The sequence below is a fragment of the Gorilla gorilla genome, chromosome 20, assembly GCF_029281585.2.
Source record: "Gorilla gorilla gorilla isolate KB3781 chromosome 20, NHGRI_mGorGor1-v2.1_pri, whole genome shotgun sequence".
Taxonomy (NCBI): Eukaryota; Metazoa; Chordata; class Mammalia; order Primates; family Hominidae; genus Gorilla; species Gorilla gorilla.
In genome coordinates this window covers 43,826,132-43,845,084 of record NC_073244.2, presented here as the reverse complement: position 1 = coordinate 43,845,084, position 18,953 = coordinate 43,826,132, and the positions used below count along the sequence as shown (strand labels likewise).

Below are 18,953 nucleotides of genomic sequence, written 5' to 3'. Positions count from 1 at the left end.
GGCCTGCTTCTAAAGCTACCAGGCCCTACAGATCTAAGATGCCTGGGTGGGCTGGGCCGGAGGAGACGCAGAGAGCAAGAGACTGGGGAATTAGGATGTTCAAAAGCAGTCGTGTGTACGGGCCATTTAGAATTGCACAAGCGCACAGAGGCACGCCCGGAAGAGCCCTGAAGAGACCTGGAGTTTGCACCTCGGGCATGGCTGCTGGAACAGGCAATGGGGCAGCTGCTGCAGAAGCTGGATGGAGGTTCCCCAAAAATCATACACAGGATTCCCACAGGGCCCAGCAGCTCCACTTCTGAGTAGCAACCCCAGAGAAGTGAAGGCAGGGGCTCAAACAGGTATTTGTACACCTGTATACACAGAAGCACACTCACCACAGTCAAGAGGGGCAGCAGCCCAGGTGTGCACAGGAAGATGAATGGAGAAGCGAAACGTGGTGATCCATGCCATGGAGGATGAGCTTCAAAGGGAAGGAAATCTGACCCGGGCTGCAACACGTGTGGACCTTGAGGACCTTACACTGAGATGAGCCAGGCACAAAAGGGTAAACAGTGGACGATTCCACTTAAAGTGCCCAGGATTGGCAGATTCGTACAGACAAAGGAGAGTAGGGGGCTGGGCGGGGGGTGGACTCTGGAATTATTATTTAAGGAGTATGGAGTTTCTGTCCAGATGATGAGCAAGTTCTGGAGATGGATAGTGATGATGGTTGCACAACACTTAGAATGTCCTAAATGCCACTGAATTGTACACTTAAAAAGAGTTTAAATGGCAGCTGTTGTCATGTTTATTTTGCCACGATAAAACACATGCAATTGAAGGAATCGCTGTGAGCCTTTTTAGCTGTGCTAACAGTGCTCTGGTCAAGTTTTGGGAAGCCCTGCCGCTCTCATCCCTGCCCACACTTCGTGTGTGTTTTCCTTCCTTCTCTCATTCCCCTCTCTGGTGGGCCGGGCATGCTGTGGTGTTACTCCCTGGGCTTTCATCTGCATCTCCCTAATGACTCAGGAGTTCCAGCACCTTCTCATATGGTAATTAGGTATCCTGAAGTGGCTGTTCAGGTCTTTTGCCCACTTTCCTAAGAGGTGCCTGCTGTTTTCCTCCTGGCTGGAAGGAGTTCTTGATACAGATCCTTCCCCCTCTGGAGCTGCCAGGATCCCTCCTCGGAGTGACTGTCACAGTCTCTCTAATACCCTCCATGGGAGGAGACGCTGGTGCAGCCACTTTGGAACACTATTGGGTAGTGACTCTAACTATGACTCAGTAATCCCATTCTGTCAGAAATATATCTGTAAGTGTATATATATTTGTAAAAGACATGTACGGTAATGTTTAAAGCGCCATTACCTGAAGTACCCCAAACTGGAAATTTCCCCAGTCAACAGTAGACTGGGTAAACAAATAATGGTATATTCATACAAAGGAACATTATGTAGCTGTGAGAATTTAGAGAATTTATGCCTCCTTTGAGCCTAGCTTCTGTAACTCACTATAGGGAGGAGGCATACTGTCTAATTCCATTCAAACAAAGTGCAAAACTGGGGAAAACCATCCCTGCTTTTCGACATCAGGAGAATGGCTCCTCTTGGGGAGGGGGAGTACCTAGAGGGAGGGGAGGCTCTGGACCAGGCTCTGTTTCTTGATCTGGGCTGGTTACACAGGTATGTTCAGGAAACACATCACGTCTGATATGCGCACTTTTCTTTGTGTGCGTTATTTGTCAAGAAAAAGTTAACAACAATCCTTTCTGTAAGAGATACAGGTAAAATACTATATTTGAGATCTGCTTTATAATACTCCAACAAAAGCAAGTGTGGGCTGGGGTATAGATAAAACTAGATTTCCAAAATCTTGGTCATTATTACAACTGAGTCACGGGTACATGGAGACTCATTAAAAATCCTTCTACTTTTTTTTTTTTTTTCTTTTTTGAGACGTAGTCTCACTCTGTCGCCAGGCTGGAGTGCAGTGGTGTGATCTTGGCTCGCTGCAACCTCTGCCTCCCGGGTTCAAGCGATTCTCCTGCCTCAGCCTCCCGAGTAACAGGGATTACAGGCACGTGCCGCCACACCCAGCTAATTTTTGTATTTTTAGTAGAAACGGGGTTTCACCATGTTGGCCAGGATGGTCTTGATCTCCTGACCTCGTGATCCGCCCACCTTGGCCTCCCAAAGTGCTGGGATTACAGGCGTGAGCCAGCGCGCCCAGCCAACTCTTCTACTTTCATAAAACATGCCCTTAACACTTGTGAGTTGTATTTCCAAAAAAACACCTCTTCCAAAAAGGAGACAGAAATCCACTTACGGGGTCTGGCTTAGGCTTTCTTCACAAGCTGGTATCTTAGCATCTTCGCGTAATTTTTTCAGTTGTTCTGTGTGTTCTGGATTATCAATGCCCATGCCCATGGACAAAATTTCAGCTCGAACATTATAATCAATGACAGAGGTTTTTAAATTGGAAAGGTTTGTAATGTGCACCTTGAATCAATGAAAAAATTGAACATTAGCAGTAATCACTCTGAATTTTAACTGAAGCACAGACATTCCCACAGGGCCTCTCTGGTTCAGCCTGCCACGTTGGTTGCACTTCGGTGCTTGCCACGACGTGCAGGGCTTTCCATGGCAGCATCTGGATTGCTTCCTACCTGAGGTTCCATCCAAATCATCCAGGCCTCGCCCCATGCCACAGAAAAATGGGCAGGTAGTGGGGGGGTGGCAAGAGCAAATCTGGGATAAACCCCTAGTCAAGACCAAATTGCAAATCTGGGATAAACCCCTAGTCAGATGCATAAGTCGTACCTCTTTCTCATTCCTTCTCAACTACTTTTACCTCCTGAGGCTCAGTGTCTGCCTGATGGGAAGGGCCTAAGCCAAGGACCTGAATCCTGTTCTGGGCCATTTCTTCTGTTCGTCTTTTCTGCAACCAAACATCCTCATCCATTTCCATTTATACAAAATTAAGTAAAACATAAAAATCTGCAACAGCCTGGCGCTGTTGGTGGCAGTGTGGGTATAGGAGGGGCTGTCCCTCCCATGGTGAGGGTGGGGGGTGCTCCAGGCCTGCCCTGGCTGGGGCCCCTTCCTAGGTGAACCCCAGGAATGTGTGTCCACCGGGGAATGTGTGGAGGAGCCTCTCTCTGCTCAAAATGGGTGGGGGCAGGAGCGGGTGGAGATGGTGAGGGTGGGTCTGTTTCCCTCTGGCCGCCGTGGTCACTGCCACAAACGCTGCAGTGTGGACACATCTGCCAGGTGGGCTTTCTTTTTTACTTCAATCTCTTTTAAATCTCTGCTTAATAAAATTTCTGCTTTTCTCCCCCCAACAAAAAACAAACACAATACTATCACAACATCAACTAAGATGCCCAAATCTCCTCATTTACCTGCATTTGTAATCCATATTTTCTCTTCTGAAAACCATTTTCTGCTTAGTCTTAAACCTTACATCCAAACTCCCTTTTAACATGTTAAAACTTTTCCAACCTCATAAAAATAACTTTCAGCAAAAGTTTTTATAAATTGACTCTGTTAAATCTTGTAAGTATTCATAGTAAGATTTAAGTCTAATACAGCAGAACTTTGAGTGGAGGAGTGGAGCTCTTGGGGAACAAGCAGGGAGGGTGGTGCCAGCAGCCGTGGAGAGACACGGAGGCCTGTGAGTCACATGTCCTTGTCATGTGTCCTCCCCTCCCACTTTCCCACACCCCCTCCCACGGCTGCTCTGCAGGATGGGGGCTTCGTCTGCTTTGCTCACAGAAGGAACCCCAGTGCCCAGCACTGCTCCTGGCACGTGGCAGGTGCTCAGTTAAGTGCGTGGTGAATGAGAAAGTTAGAAACTGTCAGCATCAGAGAACGTAGCATGGAGTCCTCACAAAGCTTTGTTCGGCTGCATGTGTGTGCGTGCGTGTGCCTCATATACACAATGCACGTGTGCGCTGGGGTTACAATGTAAAATATTCCCCTGAACAAAAACTAAACCCACAACCCAATTCATGACTCAAATAACATGAAAAACACCTCTCCCTAACAAAGCCCCAAATAAGTCACCATTTCTATGCAGCAGTTATTCAAGTGAGGGCTTGGAATAATCTGGATAATTTTAGCCGCCCATTCAAACAGATTTATTTCTAAGAAAAATGCATACTTACCATTGGATCAATCCAAACCGTATTTCCCAAAGCCAGGATCACTTTTGCATCATGCAATTTTCCAACAATTGTATGATGAATGTACCTAGTAATCTGAAAAAAGCACTTAACATTATTTTAGGTGAGGCTTTAACAAAATACCTTATTTTGTATATGCCATACAGTTTGCAAAATATTCCATGCATTTCATTTGAGCCTCACAGTAACGCTATGAGATCACAGAGGTCATCACCCCCTCTTGTCCACAAGGCTAACAGCAGAGTTTAGTGAGGCAGGTGTGGAAAGGAACTCGCCCATGGCCTCTTACTAGTGAGTTCCCAGAGCTCAAGGCGGGGGTCTGTGCCTTTGGGACCCAACACTGTACATTTTCTTCTGTGGACGTGCGTACACCATCTCCTCCATCACCTGCCAATCTGTCTTTAAAGCACGGATGCCTACTTCTTTGAAAGCTCAATGAAAGTGAAGTGAAAGTTGTTCCTCCTGCTCCAAGGCTGTCACTGCAATGGAGCTGCCTTGCAGCCAGTGACACTGGAGCTGAGGGCCTGGTCTTTTGTGTACCCCTTGCTGAGTAAATGGCTGTTGTTTTCTTTCTTTCTTTTTTTCTTTGAGACAGGGTCTCTCTCCTCCACCCAGGCTGGAGTGCAGTGGCGCAATCAGAGCTCACTGCAGCCTCGAACTCTAGGGTGGCAGCGATCCTCCTTACTCAGCCTCCCCAGTAGCTGAGACCACAGGCACGCACCACCACACTTGGTTAATTTTTAATTTTTTTTTTAGAGATGGGGGTCTCACAATGTTGCCCAGGCTGGTCTTGAACTCCCAGGCTTAAGCAATCCTCCCATCTTGGGCTCCCAAAGCACTGGAATTATAGGTGTGAGCCACCATGCCTGGCCATGGCAGTTTCCTCTCAAGGAGGAACACAACAGCAGGACCTGTCTAAGCAACCTCTCACGCACATTTTCACATGAACAAAGCAGGGCGAAAGGGACCTGCCCGTTTCCATCCCCCTTGCACTTGGTGAATTAATTCAGAAGAATGTACACAGGAGAACCTTTCTCCATTCCCACAGAAGGCTGCTCCTTCAAGAAATACTTTTGGTCAGTCATCTTTACAGGTCAGATGTTTCTTGGGGAAAGAACTGTGACGTTCTTGCTGACGGCTACATCCCCAGAACCCAGTAGGGCACCTGGTACACAGCAGACAGTCATCACAAAGAAGGAATGCCACTGCCTTGTGATAAAGATTCCTTTTACTAAACTTAGAAGAGTAAGGTTGTGTATTTATCCTGTATCATGGAAACATTCACTTGTTTATTTCCTGGATAATGTTTAACTTTGTTTATAACCCAAAGTGTACTTTACCAATTGCAATTAACTTATTTCATGTCCCATTTGTTGAATTATGCAAAATATAACCTTTCCTCGGAGAACTGGAACACTTATCAACACGACTCATGCTCCAGTGATGGGCAGGACTGGCTGCAGGTTTCTCCCTGGCCGCGAGGGCTGGGCCTTCCCACCCCACCTGGACAGTGCATGAGACCCGGGCCCCCCTGTGCCTCAGCCTCAGCACAGGTCTGCAAGGACTGGGCCTTCCCACTCCAGCTGGATGGCCACGTGAGCCCGCATGGGGCCCTCTTCTGTGCCTGTGCCTCAGCACAAGTGGTTCTCTTTGCTTTCAACGCCCCATCTGTTCTATTTGGTGACACCCTAGTTACCCCCACGAAGCCCAGAGGAAATGACCCTTCCTTTGGCAGCTTTTCTGATCTTCATCTCTCCTTCCTGGCCCATCGTCCCTGCGCCAGTGGAATCACCTGGCCTCTCCTGGGACCGCCCATTGTGCCCCCTCTTTGGCTGGAGGATCCACTTTTCCACTTTTTTTCTGTTTTTTGATTTGTTTTGTTTTTCAAGAGACAGAGTCTCACTCTGTCACCTGGGCTGGAATGCAGTGACACGATCATAGATCATTGCAGCCTCAACTTCCTGGGCTCAAGGAATCCTCATCCCTCGGCTTCCCAAAGTGTTGAGATTACAGGCCATAGCATCCAGCCTGGAATGTTCACTTTTGTAGGTGCTTCCCCTGCTTAGGCTGATGGGCAGTTTATTTTACCAACATCCCTACTTTATACAGATTCTGTGACCATAAGCACAAGGATAGTGGTGAAGGCAGTGTTGCGGCTGCCTGGTACCTCTCCGAGGGTTCAGCTGGGACGTTCACACACCATGGGGATCTAAGCAGACTGCACTTTCCCTGCCCAAACGTGACACTGTAAATCCAGACAGGCCTCAATTCTGTGTATATTCTCGGTTAAATATATTCTAAAAGTCAACAATAGATAAAAAGCCAAAATAACCCACCTTCGGATTCCATTCCATTTCGTTGTCAGCAGGTTTCACCCTACAGACAATAAACTCCACAGCCTGCGGGGGAAGTGCGTGGAAATGTTCTGGGAGATGCAGCAGCTGGTCCCTTGTGACGAGCCCCGTCCTGCCTTCGTCGATGAACTCTACAAGGATGTCATCCAGGGCCCAGGCGTCTTCTTTTTGGCTCACTTCCAACACCTGAACCCTGGAGAGCAATGGGGCATCAGTTCAATGCAGAGATTCCAGAAAGGATCATCTTTGCCTCAAATTACCATGAAATGGAAAACATATAAAAAGACTCCAAAATGCCATGATTTTACTCTATACTACAAATAAAAAAACTAAGGCCTTCAAAAATTCAAGTGGTGGATTATTTAAAGTATACATAAGTATAAAAACATGTACTTTTGAATAAGAGTAAATCCTTTTATCTAACAACATAATAAAAATTAACATAGCAAATTAAAGTCTCAAAGTTTTTTTTATTTTTTTCCTTTTGTCTTTTTTGTTTGTTTTTTTTTTTGTAGAGACAAGGTCTTGCTCTGTGGCCCCGGCTGGAGTGCAGTGGCATGATCATAGCTCAATGCAGCCTCAACCTCCTGGGCTCAAGCAATCCATTCACCTCAGCCTCCCAAAGTGTTGGGATTACAGGCATGAGCAACGTCACCTGTCAAGTTTCAAAGTTTCTGAATTCAAGGCTATCACCAAGTGGTGCCAGGTGTGGATTCAAGGGAAGTGGGTACAAACGAGCATGTGAATCAGACTGACCAGGTTGGAACAAACTATGCCAGGTATCGAGCTGACCTGACACCACATTCGTAACATCGCCAAGGCTGTTTTCTTATCTGTAGAATGGGAATGATGCCCACTTGATAGGAACTTGGCAAGAATTAAGTGAGTTAAAGATGTATGTGTATGTGGCACGCAGTGATGGCTCAACGGGTCACGGTGTCACTGGGCTCAGGAGCCCGGGGAAGAGTTTCCCACAAAGAACTGGAGCAGGCATCTGGGGGGACACCCCGCTGTCACCAGGCTCACATACACACTCAGTCAAATGGACAGAGGTGAAAATCGGAACTCAATACCATTTAGTTACCTCATGCTTCAAAACTTTACAGATGAAGTAAACAGATGTGTTACCTGTGAAAAAGCGTTTTTTCTGCTAATCCATACAATCCAAACTTCTCCACCTTTTCCACAGTTGTTTTATTAGAATCCTTAAAATACTCATTCATTTCAGCATTGAGAGTTGCATAAAGATCCATGTGTTTATCAACTATACGGCCAAAGTAATTTGTTGCATTCAAAATATAAAAAGGTATTATCTGAAACATATATAGTAAACATGACCAAGAAACAAACTTAGTCTAAACCGGATATGTACACACTCCCTGTATCTGCAGACATCAGTACCCAACCTAAGAAACCAAAGCTTAGCAACGTGGATTTAGAAAAAACTAGGAAGCTAGCCAAAAAAGCAAAGCAAAACCAATACCTCACACAGTCATAAAGAATTAGTTTCACTTTAAATCTAATGGAAGATTTTTTTATTTTGCAAATTTCATTATTTTAAAACTTCATTATTAGGTATAAGTGTTCCTTGTTTACCTTCTAACTGCACTTTTATAGAAATTCTTCTTAAAATAGCACTGCTGTCTCTTGAAACTTTCTGATCTTTTTTCAGGTAACAAGATGCATTTTATTAAGAGCATACTGTATATCAGCCTCCAGGGTTACAGGGATGAAACTGTCCTACAGGGACCTTGGCAATCCAGAAGTGGACAGAGAGGCCACAGCTTGTGTGTGCTGGAGAAGGCAGCCCTTCACAGGTTAGAGTAGGCAGGGGGACCTGTGTGTGAGGAAAAAGTCAGTGTGCAGAGGGCAGAGACGCTCTGTGTGAAGGGAGGGAGCCCTGGCTGCCCAGAGCAGATGTCAGGAGTGAGAAGTAGGCACTTGGCAGGATAGGGGAAAGGACCGGGCTGGCGACACCCACAGGCACCAGTGTCTGTGCCTGTGCAGGAGGAAGCAGAGGGAAGCAATAGACCTGAGAACAGAGAGCTCTAGAAGAGGCAAGAGGCCCTCCCTGGAAACGGGCTCAGCCAGTGCGACAAGTGAGCCTGGAAGGCTTCACCTGCCTCCACAGTGGGTGAAGGCTGGAGCCCCTGTGAAATCTCTACACTGTCCCTCCAGGGACAGGAGGGATGAAGGAAGAGAAAACCAGGTAACAGTTCAGGAGGGGAACAGGACCAGGGAATCTCAGAAATCTCAGACACTATGTCACCATATTCATTTTACACAGCACATAAAAAACAGAAATGGGAACTCTGTGAAATCAGAAAAGTTATCCTGACCCACACCTCCTCCAAAATGTCAAGAAAACAAATTCTATCTAAAAACGAGCAATAGCAAAGTAACAAGGTCAAATCCGATATGAAGTCATCATAAAATAACAAAATGTATAATAATATATAAAAATAAAATAATTAAAAAGAGAATAAAGAGCAGAAGAACCATCCCTACAGACAATGAAACCTGTTAGAAAGATACATCCACAAACAAATCAAAACTATAACCTTCAAGAAATGTTGCTTTTAGTTTGTTAACTAAGAAAACAATGCGTGTATAAAAGAGTAACAGATCAGAATTACAACAACTTAGAAATGAGGTGACAGAATGCAGGAAAGAGTTAGAAATTTTTTTTAAAATTCAATAATGAAAACTGTAGTGGGTTGGATGGTGACTCTCCCAAAAGAGGTATGTCCATGTCCTAACCCCCAAGCTCACTGTGACTTTGACCTGACTTGAAAACAGGGTCTTTGCAGAGGTAGTGAAGTCTGCAGACTGGGAGATGGCTCTGGGTTATCTAGGTGGGCCCTCCCTCCAATGAAACGTCCTTTACAAGGGGCACAGAGAAGAGGAGGTCATGTGAAGATGCAGGTGGAGAGAGAGTGACAGTGGCTGCCGGCGGAGATGCAAGGACGCCAGGCGAGCCACAGGCCAGGTCACCTTCTGGAGGCTGTGGAGGGGCATGGCCCTGCTGACACCCTGACATCCAGGAACATGACAGAAGAAATGTGTGTGGCTTTAAGTCACTAACTCGGTGGTAATCTTTTACAGCAGCCTAGGAAATTAACACAACAGATACTGCCCTAAGGGAAACAGATGAAAGGGAGAGAAATTGCATGCTGAAAAAGAAATGAATAAATTAATAAAAAAGGATTTGAAAGAAAATAAAAAAATTCTTAACTTGGCAATTCTATCTGCACCTTATTACAGAATTTTCCTCAAAGAAATTATCATGAATGTCTTGAAAAGATTCATGTAATCACTTTATCATTATTATTTTTTTAAAAATCTGTTTGTAGAGACGAGGTCTCACTATGTTGCCCAGGCTGGTCTTGAACTCCTGGGCTCAAGTGATCTGCTCACCTCAGTCTCCCAAAATGATGAGATTACAGGTGTGAGCCACTGTGCCCAGTCACTGCATTATTTTTAATGGCCCCCAAATAGAAACATTTTCTGAAAATATAATTGAAAAAAAAAATCCTGAAACTGTCATCCATTACTGAATTTGATCTTGGCTTATAAATATGCTGGGGCCCTGAAATAAGGAGCCTTGTAAGGACACGTGCCTCTGGTTGCATTAATGCTGGTATGTTAATACTGATCACTGGAAGGCACCATGACATCTACTAAGATCCTGCTTAACAAATAAAACATGTTTATTAACATGACCATTCATCAGAGGACACAAGCATCTTTAACCAAACCTACTTTAATGTATCCAAATGAAGGTAGGGCTTGGCCGGACAGTTTCCTGGGCATGTCCATTTCTGGATTAATACGGTGTCGGTCAGGACAAATCCTTTTGTCTCTGAAAATGAAATGACTAGACTTATCATAAGTAAGTAATAATTGTTAATGTGAATTTTAATGCTTTCTTCAGAAAATTAATCTGCAACCTAAATCAGATAACTTTTATTCCAAACACCCTAAAGACTGAATAACCACATTAAATATTTCAGATGACATTAATAATATATAAATAAGTGAAAATGGATTTTACATTTTAATTAACACTGAATAAACTTAATGAGTTATTTCATTATTTCTCTAGCAAACTTTCCTTTTTTTTTTTTTTTTTTTAAGAGTTTGGTCTCACTCTGTTGCCCAGGCTGGAGTGCAGTGGCAAGATCATGTCTCACCACAGCCTCTTAACTCCTGGGCTCAAGAGATCCTCCCCACTCAGCCACCCTATTTCCCTAGACATTCTAAAATGCATTATGTAAATGAACAAAATGTATTTCCAAAATAAAGACTGAATTAGAAATACATTGCCATAATACATAACAAAGGGCAATCGACCTCTAACCCAGAAGCCGTTCCTTAACTACAGTGCTGCTTCCACGTTGAGAAATAGTTGAAATTGCCGTTTTAAAAGTCAGTATTTGAGGCCAAGCACAGTGGCTCGTGCCTGTAATCCCACCACTTTGGGAGGCCAAGACAGGCAAATAACCTGAGGTCAGGAGCTCGAGACCAGCCTGGCCAACATGGTAAAACCCCGTCTCTACTAAAAATACAAAAATTAGCTGGGCATGGTGGCAGGTGCCTACTTATAGTCCCAGCTACTCAGGAGGCTGATGCAGGAGAATCGCTTGAACCCAGGAGGCAGAGGTTGCAGTGAGCCAAGATGGTGCCACTGCACCCCAGCCTGGGCGACAGAGCAAGACTCCATCTCTAAATAAATAAATAAATAAATAAATAAATAAATAAAGTCAGTATTTGGCTGGTGACGGTGGCTCATGCCTGTAATCCCAGCACTGTGGGAGGCTGAGGAGGGCGGATCACTTGAGGTGAGGGGTTTGAGACCAGCATGGCCAACATGGCGAACCCCATCTCTACTAAAAATACAAAAATTAGCCAGGTGTGGTGGTTCACGCCTGTGATCCCAGCTACTCAGGAGGCTGAGGCACAAGAACTGCTTGAACACAGGAGGCGGAGGTTTCAGTGAGCTGAGATCATGCCATTGCACTCCAGCCTGGGTGACAGAGCCAGAGACTGTCTTAAAAACAAAACAAAACAAAAAAAAACTCGGTCTTCTTTAAGCGTAAATAGGAATACTGCTAGTAACACATTTAATGTACCATAATTCAAAAACGTTAATGTCAACAGTTATCTTTAAATTCAATCCAGCAGCTACGTATCAGGCACCCATGCCCCAGCCTCAGCTGTCTGTGTATCACGCAGTGGTGTTGTGTCTGGATCAGGCAGAGAAGCCCCATGACTGTCAAGGTACCCGTGCTCTCCAAGCTGATCAACACAATCAATGCAGTCCCTAGCAAAATTCTGCAAGGTTTCTGAAGAAACTAACAGGCTCATTCTAAAATGTACGTGGAGGCCGGGTGCGGTGGCTCACGCCTGTAATCCCAGCACTTTGGGAGGCTGAGGCAGGTGGATCAGCTGAGGTCAGGAGTTCGAGATTAGCCTGGCCAACATGGTGAAACCCCGTCTCTACTAAAAATACAAAAATTAGCCGGGTGTGGTGGCTCACGCCTATAGTCCCAGTTACTCAGGAAGCTGAGGCAGGAGAATTGTTTGAACCCAGAAGGAGGAGGTTGCAGTGAGCCGAGATTGTGCCACTGCACTCCAGCCTGGGTGACAGAGCAAGACTCCATCTCAAAAAAAAAAAAAAAAAAAAAAGATAAAAAAAATAAAGTGTATGTGGAGATGCAATGGATTTAAAATAGCCAAACAACCTTGATGAGGACCAAAGCTGGAAGACTCATACACCAGCTCCTAAGATGTGCTATAACAAAGTGTAGTACTGGTATAAAGTTAGACCAATAGGCCAAAGTAACAGAATAGAGTCCAAAAATGGACCACAAATACCATCACCTGGCCCATGGCAAACGCACTCATGCAGTGAGAACCGAATGATATTTTAAACAAACGATGCTGGAGCAAACCATTATCCATATGGAAAAATCAAACCTTACCCCAGATCTCATATTACACATATATTTTTTTTTCTTTTTTCTTTTTTTTTGGACATAGGATCTCATTCTATCACCCAGGCTGGAGCGCAGTGGCACAATCACGTCTCACTGAATCCTTGACTTCCCAGGCTCAAGCAATCCTCCTACCCAAGGCTCCTGAGTAGCTGGGACTACAGACATGTGCCACTACAGCTGGCTTATGTGTGTGTGTGTGTGTGTGTGTGTGTGTGTGTGTGTGTGTGTGTGTGTGTGTGTGTGTGTGTGTGTGTGTGTATTATACGGGGTCTCTGTGTGTTGCCCAGGCTGGTCTTGAACTCCTGAGCTCAAGTGATCCTCCCACTTCAGCCTCCCAAAGCACTGGGATTATAGGTGTGAGCCACCATACCTGGTCATACATACAAACTAATTTAATATGAATTATAAGTGTAACTGTGAAAGCTAAAACTACAAAGCTTCTAGAAATATAGGAGAATGCCTTCATGACCTTGAAATAGACAACTTTTTTTTTTTTTTTGAGATGGAATCTCGCTCTGTTGTCCAGGCTGGAATTCAGTGGCACAATCTCTCACTCTGTCACCCCGTCTGGAGTGCAGTGGCGCGAACTTGGCTTACTGCAACCTCCGCTTCCCAGGTTCAATTGATTCTCCTGCCTCAGCCTCCTATGTAACTGATTACAGGTGTGTGCCACCACACCCAGCTAATTTTTTTTTTTTTGAGACAGAATCTTGCTCTGTCTCCAGGTTGGAGTGCAGTGGCACGATCTCAGCTCACTGCAACCTCCGCCTCCAGGGTTCAAGTGATTCTCCTGCCTCAGCCTCCCAAGTAGCTGGGACTCCAGGCACGCACCACCACGCCCAGCTAATTTTTGTATTTTTTAGTAGAGATGGGGATTCACCATGTTGGCCAGGATGGTCTCGATCTCTTGACCTTGTGATCTGCCTGCCTCGACCTCCCGAAGTGCTGGGATTACAGGTGTGAGCCACTGCACCTGGCCGAGATAGGCAAATATTTCCCATAAGCACACAAAAAAGTAACGTTAAAATACTTCGTCAGGCTGGGCGCGGTGGCTCACGCCTGTAATCTCAGCACTTTGGGAGGCCGAGGCAGGCAGATCACGAGGTCAGGAGATCAAAACCATCCTGGCTAACATGGTGAAACCCCATATCTACTAAAAATAGAAAAAATTAGCTGGGCATGGTGGCAGGCGCCTGTAGTCCCAGCTACTCGGGAGGCTGAGGCAGGAGAATGGCGTGAACCTGGGAGGTGGAGCTTGCAGTGAGCCGAGATGGCGCCACTGCACTCCAGCCTGGGCAACAGAGTGAAACTCCATCTCAAAAAACAAAAAACAAAAAAAACTTCATCAAAATTAAAAATGCCTGTTCATCATCAGCACAGTATTAAAAGAGTGAAAATGCAAGCCACAGCTTGGAGGAGACATTCTCAGTGCACACATCACACAAAGTACTTATGTTGAGTATATATAAGCTACTCCCCCCACAAACCAAGAAAAAGATAAACACTCCCTGTAAAAACTGGTCAAAAGACCTCAACGGGCACTTCACAAAAAGAGGATGGCCAACTGTCCCACAAGCCTATGAAAAGATATTCAACATCATTAATCATTAGGGAAATGCATATTAACATCACAATGGTTTACCACTCCACCTCCACCAACACTAAGCGCTGGTGAGGGTGGGGGACAACTCAGGCTCTGTCAGACAGTACTGACCAGACCGGAAAATGGCCAGCCGCTTTGGAAGAGTTAAACGCATGCCTACCCCATGACCTGCCACTTGCCCTCTGGAGCGTCTACCCAAGAGAAATGGTACACGTTTCCACAAAAGACATGGCCAAGAGTGTTCCTAACAGCTTCAAACATCATAGCCTGATAGTGGAAACCACCCACAGGCCCATCAATAGGAGAATGGATACACACACTGTGATACAGTCATACAACAGAACACTGAGCTATAAAACAAACCACAGATACACACAACAACACAGACGAATGTCACAGACATGAGGCTGAGAGAAAGAAGCCAGACACGAAAGAGAACATACCACGATGCCATTTCTATGGAGTTCAAAATCATGCAAAATTAATCAACACTGACAGCCCTGCAGAGGGGAGGGCACGTGGGGAAGAGTGCGAGGGAACCCCCAGACTGCTCCCTCAGAGTGGGTGGTGGCTTCTAGATACATGACAATTCACCACATTGCAACAGCTGTGCACCTTACTGCAGGTTATACATCAGTTTAATAAGAAACAAATCACTGGCTCACTTGCAAAAACCAAAAGCCTTCAGATATGGACAAAGAAGCCTTTGGGCTTTCTTATCTTCTTTGGCTTCCAGAACTCCTGCGGTGAACTCGTACAGCTCTGCGGGGACCTTGGCGTCCGCTCGCTCCAAGTAGCGCAGGATGCCCACCGCGTGGCTCGCATCTTTCTCCGTCAGCAGCAAGACAGATTTGGCTTTCTTATCTCCCTGTTCTGCAGGAGAACCCTGAAAATTGGGGGTGAATAAAGGAAGTGGATCATCTATCCCAGTCTGACTGAGGAAACCTTGTGGACTCTGAGCTTATCATGACACAGAAGATGCCAGTGGAATATGGAAGAGAATAAAAATTCACCAAACCTGTTCAGCGTGAAAATGATCAGACATGCAATACAGGCGTCCACCAAAAACTTTTGGCGAGGCAGGGAAACTGAAGTGAATCACACACGTGGCATCAGTGATGGCCAAGAGTGGGACGCAGTCGTCCGTGAGGGCTGCAGAGAGGGAGTCCGACAATGTCGCACGCGCTGGAGTTACCGCACTTACTTTAACCGGCAGCCCACGGCCACACTGCAGTGCATTTCCGTATCACATTTTACTTTTTTGGATGCAAAGAAACTTCTTCCCCATTTTTTTCCCCAAAATGCCACAGCCCAGTGCTTAAATTCCAGAGAAAAGTGGTCTCCTTTTTAGCCTGAAAAATGTCTCTTATTACAAATCCAAGCGGCCCATATATTTTTCACTTATTCTATACATTTTGACTTTTATATTTTTAATATTAAATTTAGCAATCATGCATGACTATATACATATGACTATATATAGTCATATGTATATAGTCATATACATGAATATATATATAGCTTGAGGGTCACTATCATGATATATATATGATCATATATATGATCACTATCATATATATCACTATCATATATATGATCACTATCATATATCACTATCATATATATGATATATATGATCATATATATCTGATCACTATCATATATATCATATATATGATAGTGATCCTCAAGCTATAACTCTAGGGAGAATGTCTAGACTAATGGTGGATGCCCACTGACCTGAGAGATTTACCTCAACATCAAAATCTTAGTGGAGGTTAATTTTTCATTTTGAAATTAACATTGCTAATAAACTCTCAGTAAACCTGGTGAATAATGAGAAATCTGGAGATGAGATATATAAATGAATTAAAGATAGAATTCCTAGTAGCTCAGCCTTCACTAAATAGAAGTAGAAATTAAAACACTTACCTAATATAATTTGAGAGCCAGAACTTAACTTCTTCTTCCACTGTTCTAAAACATTTTGTAAGTTAAAAATCATTTCTTTATGCATCTTCAAGCAAAATATTGAACTGCTTTCTACTACCTAAAGATGAAATCAAAGAGGCCAGGTCACAGTCAGGGTTATAGGCTGGAAGCCAACCGTTCCATCAATAATTGTCAATGTAAAGCACTTTAAATTATCTGTGAGGGCACTACCTCGCTGATCCCATAATTCTTAAGAATGAGATGATTATAAACTGAAATATATTTCCAAAATTCGGTTGTTTATGTCTAAAATCTTGCTCAAGTGAAATAAGCAGTATTTTGCTAAAACTATTTTGCTTCCTTTAAAAATAACACAGCCATACTTGTGTGTGTGTATAAAAACACACACACACACACACACAGACATATCAGCTAGAAAGTCCTGGTTGACTACAGTACCATATAACTATACTTCTAGCTGACTGTTGCAGAAAGCTAGATGTACTATTAATTCTTTTATTTGGTAGTTGGCTTCATTTCTACGTTTTAGCACTAATATGTACAAAATAAAACTGAATAAATCTTTAGCCAATTTATTTGATTTTTTGGCATATAGCCAATCTTCTTCTTCTTCTTCTTTTTTTTTTTTCCATAGAGACAGGGTCTCACTATGTTGCCCAGGCTGGTCTTGAACTCCTGGCTTCAAGCAATCTTCCTACCTTGGCCTCCCAAAGGGCTAGGATTCAGGCATGAGCCACCTCAATCTTCTTAAACAGAGGGTACAGAAGATGTTGTCATGTCTATAAATTGATACTTTTAATACTCCACCAAGACGAAACTGCCCTGCCCTGGGGAACGCCGCTGCAGGGGAAAGGTCCTGCCCCCGCACCTGGCTCCTCCCCAGATCCAGGCCTCAGCCTGCATGCTCTGTGAGCAGACCCCACCTCCTCTTCTGATTGATGTTAAACTTGTAAAACTTTACTTCCCTGCCACAGAGTCAACTACCCCAGCAATTTTGTGATGACTTGAGATTCAACCAGTTGAAACAAACAGAACATTTTTTATATGGAGATGGACTCACCTTACACACTATTTCTGTTTCAGCTACAGAGCAGGTGAAGATCAAGGTCTTTTGTGCCTGACTTGGAATAAAATCAAGAGCTTGGAGTAAAGAAGAAGTTTTTTCACATTCTAGGCAAAGATGTACTACCTGGTAATGAAGCACAGAAACAATGTGACTTTTTAATATTTTAGGTGCTCCAGATCCACTTTCCACAGGTGTTGGGATTTTAATAGAAAAGAATGTATAGGAAATCAATATAAATTTAAATATTCAACTACAATTGTATTTCATTCATAATTTATATATGAAATCAAAGCTGTAATTGTTTAATATTAAGCCATGAAATAAAAGTTACTTGCTTGTGTTCATCAGCCCACCAACACACACACACACACACACACACACACACACACACACACACACACAGTTACCTGTTGGACATTGCCATAGAGAGCAGCCTCTTCCATGGCTGTGATCACAATGTAGGGATCATTCATGAACTCTTTGATGAGATGTTCTATATGTTTGTTCCAATGAACTCCAACTGCAACAATCTGATGTGGTGCAGATTCCCTTTCTTCAACTTCAATATTTTTTTTAAAGTTATCTAATATAGCAAACATCTGAAAAATTAGCATAATTAATTTCATTTTTATTTCAAAAGAGTAAGAACTAGTGTGGCAGAACATAAAATGTAAGGGTTTGTATATTTTCTGTTCTCAGAGTGGAGAAAGTCTTTCAAAAATAAAAGGAAAAGTCCAGGCGTGGTGGCTCATGTCTGTAATCCCAGCACTTTGGGAGGCTGAGGCAGGCGGATCAGGAGGTCAGGAATTCAAGACCAGCCTGGCCAACATGGTGAAACCCCGTCTCTACTAAAGATACAACAAATTAGCTAGGTGTGGTGGTGTGCACCTGTAATCCCAGCTACTCGGGAGGCTGAGGCACAAGAATTGCCTGAACCCGGGAGGTGGAGGTTACAGTGAGCCGAGATCAAGCCATTGCACTCCAGCCTGGGCGACGACGGTGGGACTCAGTCTCAAAAAAAAAAAAAAAAAAGGCAAAAACTAAATAGGAGAAAATGTCAAGTTTAAAGTCAATAAATATCCTACAATCTCCATTATAAACAAAACTAAAGCATAAGCAATATCTTGGTAAATATGTATAACAAACTAACAAGAGATTAATGTTCTTGCATAAAAACTTCTAAAAACTGATTAGCAGAAGATGATCCTACCAACAGAAAATAAGAAAAGGAAGTGAACAAGCAACTCAGAGTGAATACAAATGATCAATACGAATTAATGTTCAACCCAAAAAATAATCAAGGAAATGTAAATCAGGCTGACAAGATCCCACTGTTGGCCAGTTAGACTGGAGGAGAAAGCTGGGGCAAGCCTGCTCTGGCAGGGGTGTGGAGAGCCTGCACATGGCTGACAGGAGTGCACATCAGGTCATGCTTTCAGAAAGGATGCTGCACAGAGCAGTATGCCTAGATACTAGTTTTACAAAAATCAGAACCTGAGACTTCAGAGGAGTTCAGGAACCCTGCACCGCCCCATAGTCAGTAACAAAGCCTGGACTCAAAACTGGGGCCATCATTACTCCCAAGTGCATACCCTTGGTGACTGTGTGACACTGCTTCCAAGAAAAGCCTTACAAGAGCTCAAAGCCTCTGACCCATGAATCCCCTCCTAGGAATTCATCCTAAAGGAAACAGGTGCAAAAAGCATGCACGTTCTGTAGCCACACACGTATACAAATTATGTTGAATATCCAATATTAAGACAGTTGTAAAACAAATTCTGTGATGTCCAAAGAACTGAATACTATATGGCCA

At 44.0% G+C, this 18,953-nt stretch overlaps 1 protein-coding gene across 2 annotated transcripts in view; it reads right to left on the bottom strand.

Moving 5' to 3' along the window:
* Positions 1–18,953, bottom strand: part of TDRD12 (tudor domain containing 12) — a 107,479-nt gene that overhangs the window by 11,621 nt on the left and 76,905 nt on the right. For both annotated transcript variants that reach the window (XM_019014390.4, XM_055368892.2), the window contains 10 exons: positions 17,548–17,739; positions 17,135–17,263; positions 16,054–16,171; positions 15,140–15,273; positions 14,787–15,007; positions 10,282–10,381; positions 7,648–7,832; positions 6,502–6,712; positions 4,148–4,240; positions 2,308–2,480 (listed from right to left, as the gene is read on the bottom strand). In XM_019014390.4, coding sequence (XP_018869935.3) covers positions 2,308–2,480; positions 4,148–4,240; positions 6,502–6,712; positions 7,648–7,832; positions 10,282–10,381; positions 14,787–15,007; positions 15,140–15,273; positions 16,054–16,171; positions 17,135–17,263; positions 17,548–17,739 — 1,556 coding nt within the window. The remainder of the gene's footprint in view (positions 1–2,307; positions 2,481–4,147; positions 4,241–6,501; positions 6,713–7,647; positions 7,833–10,281; positions 10,382–14,786; positions 15,008–15,139; positions 15,274–16,053; positions 16,172–17,134; positions 17,264–17,547; positions 17,740–18,953) is intronic.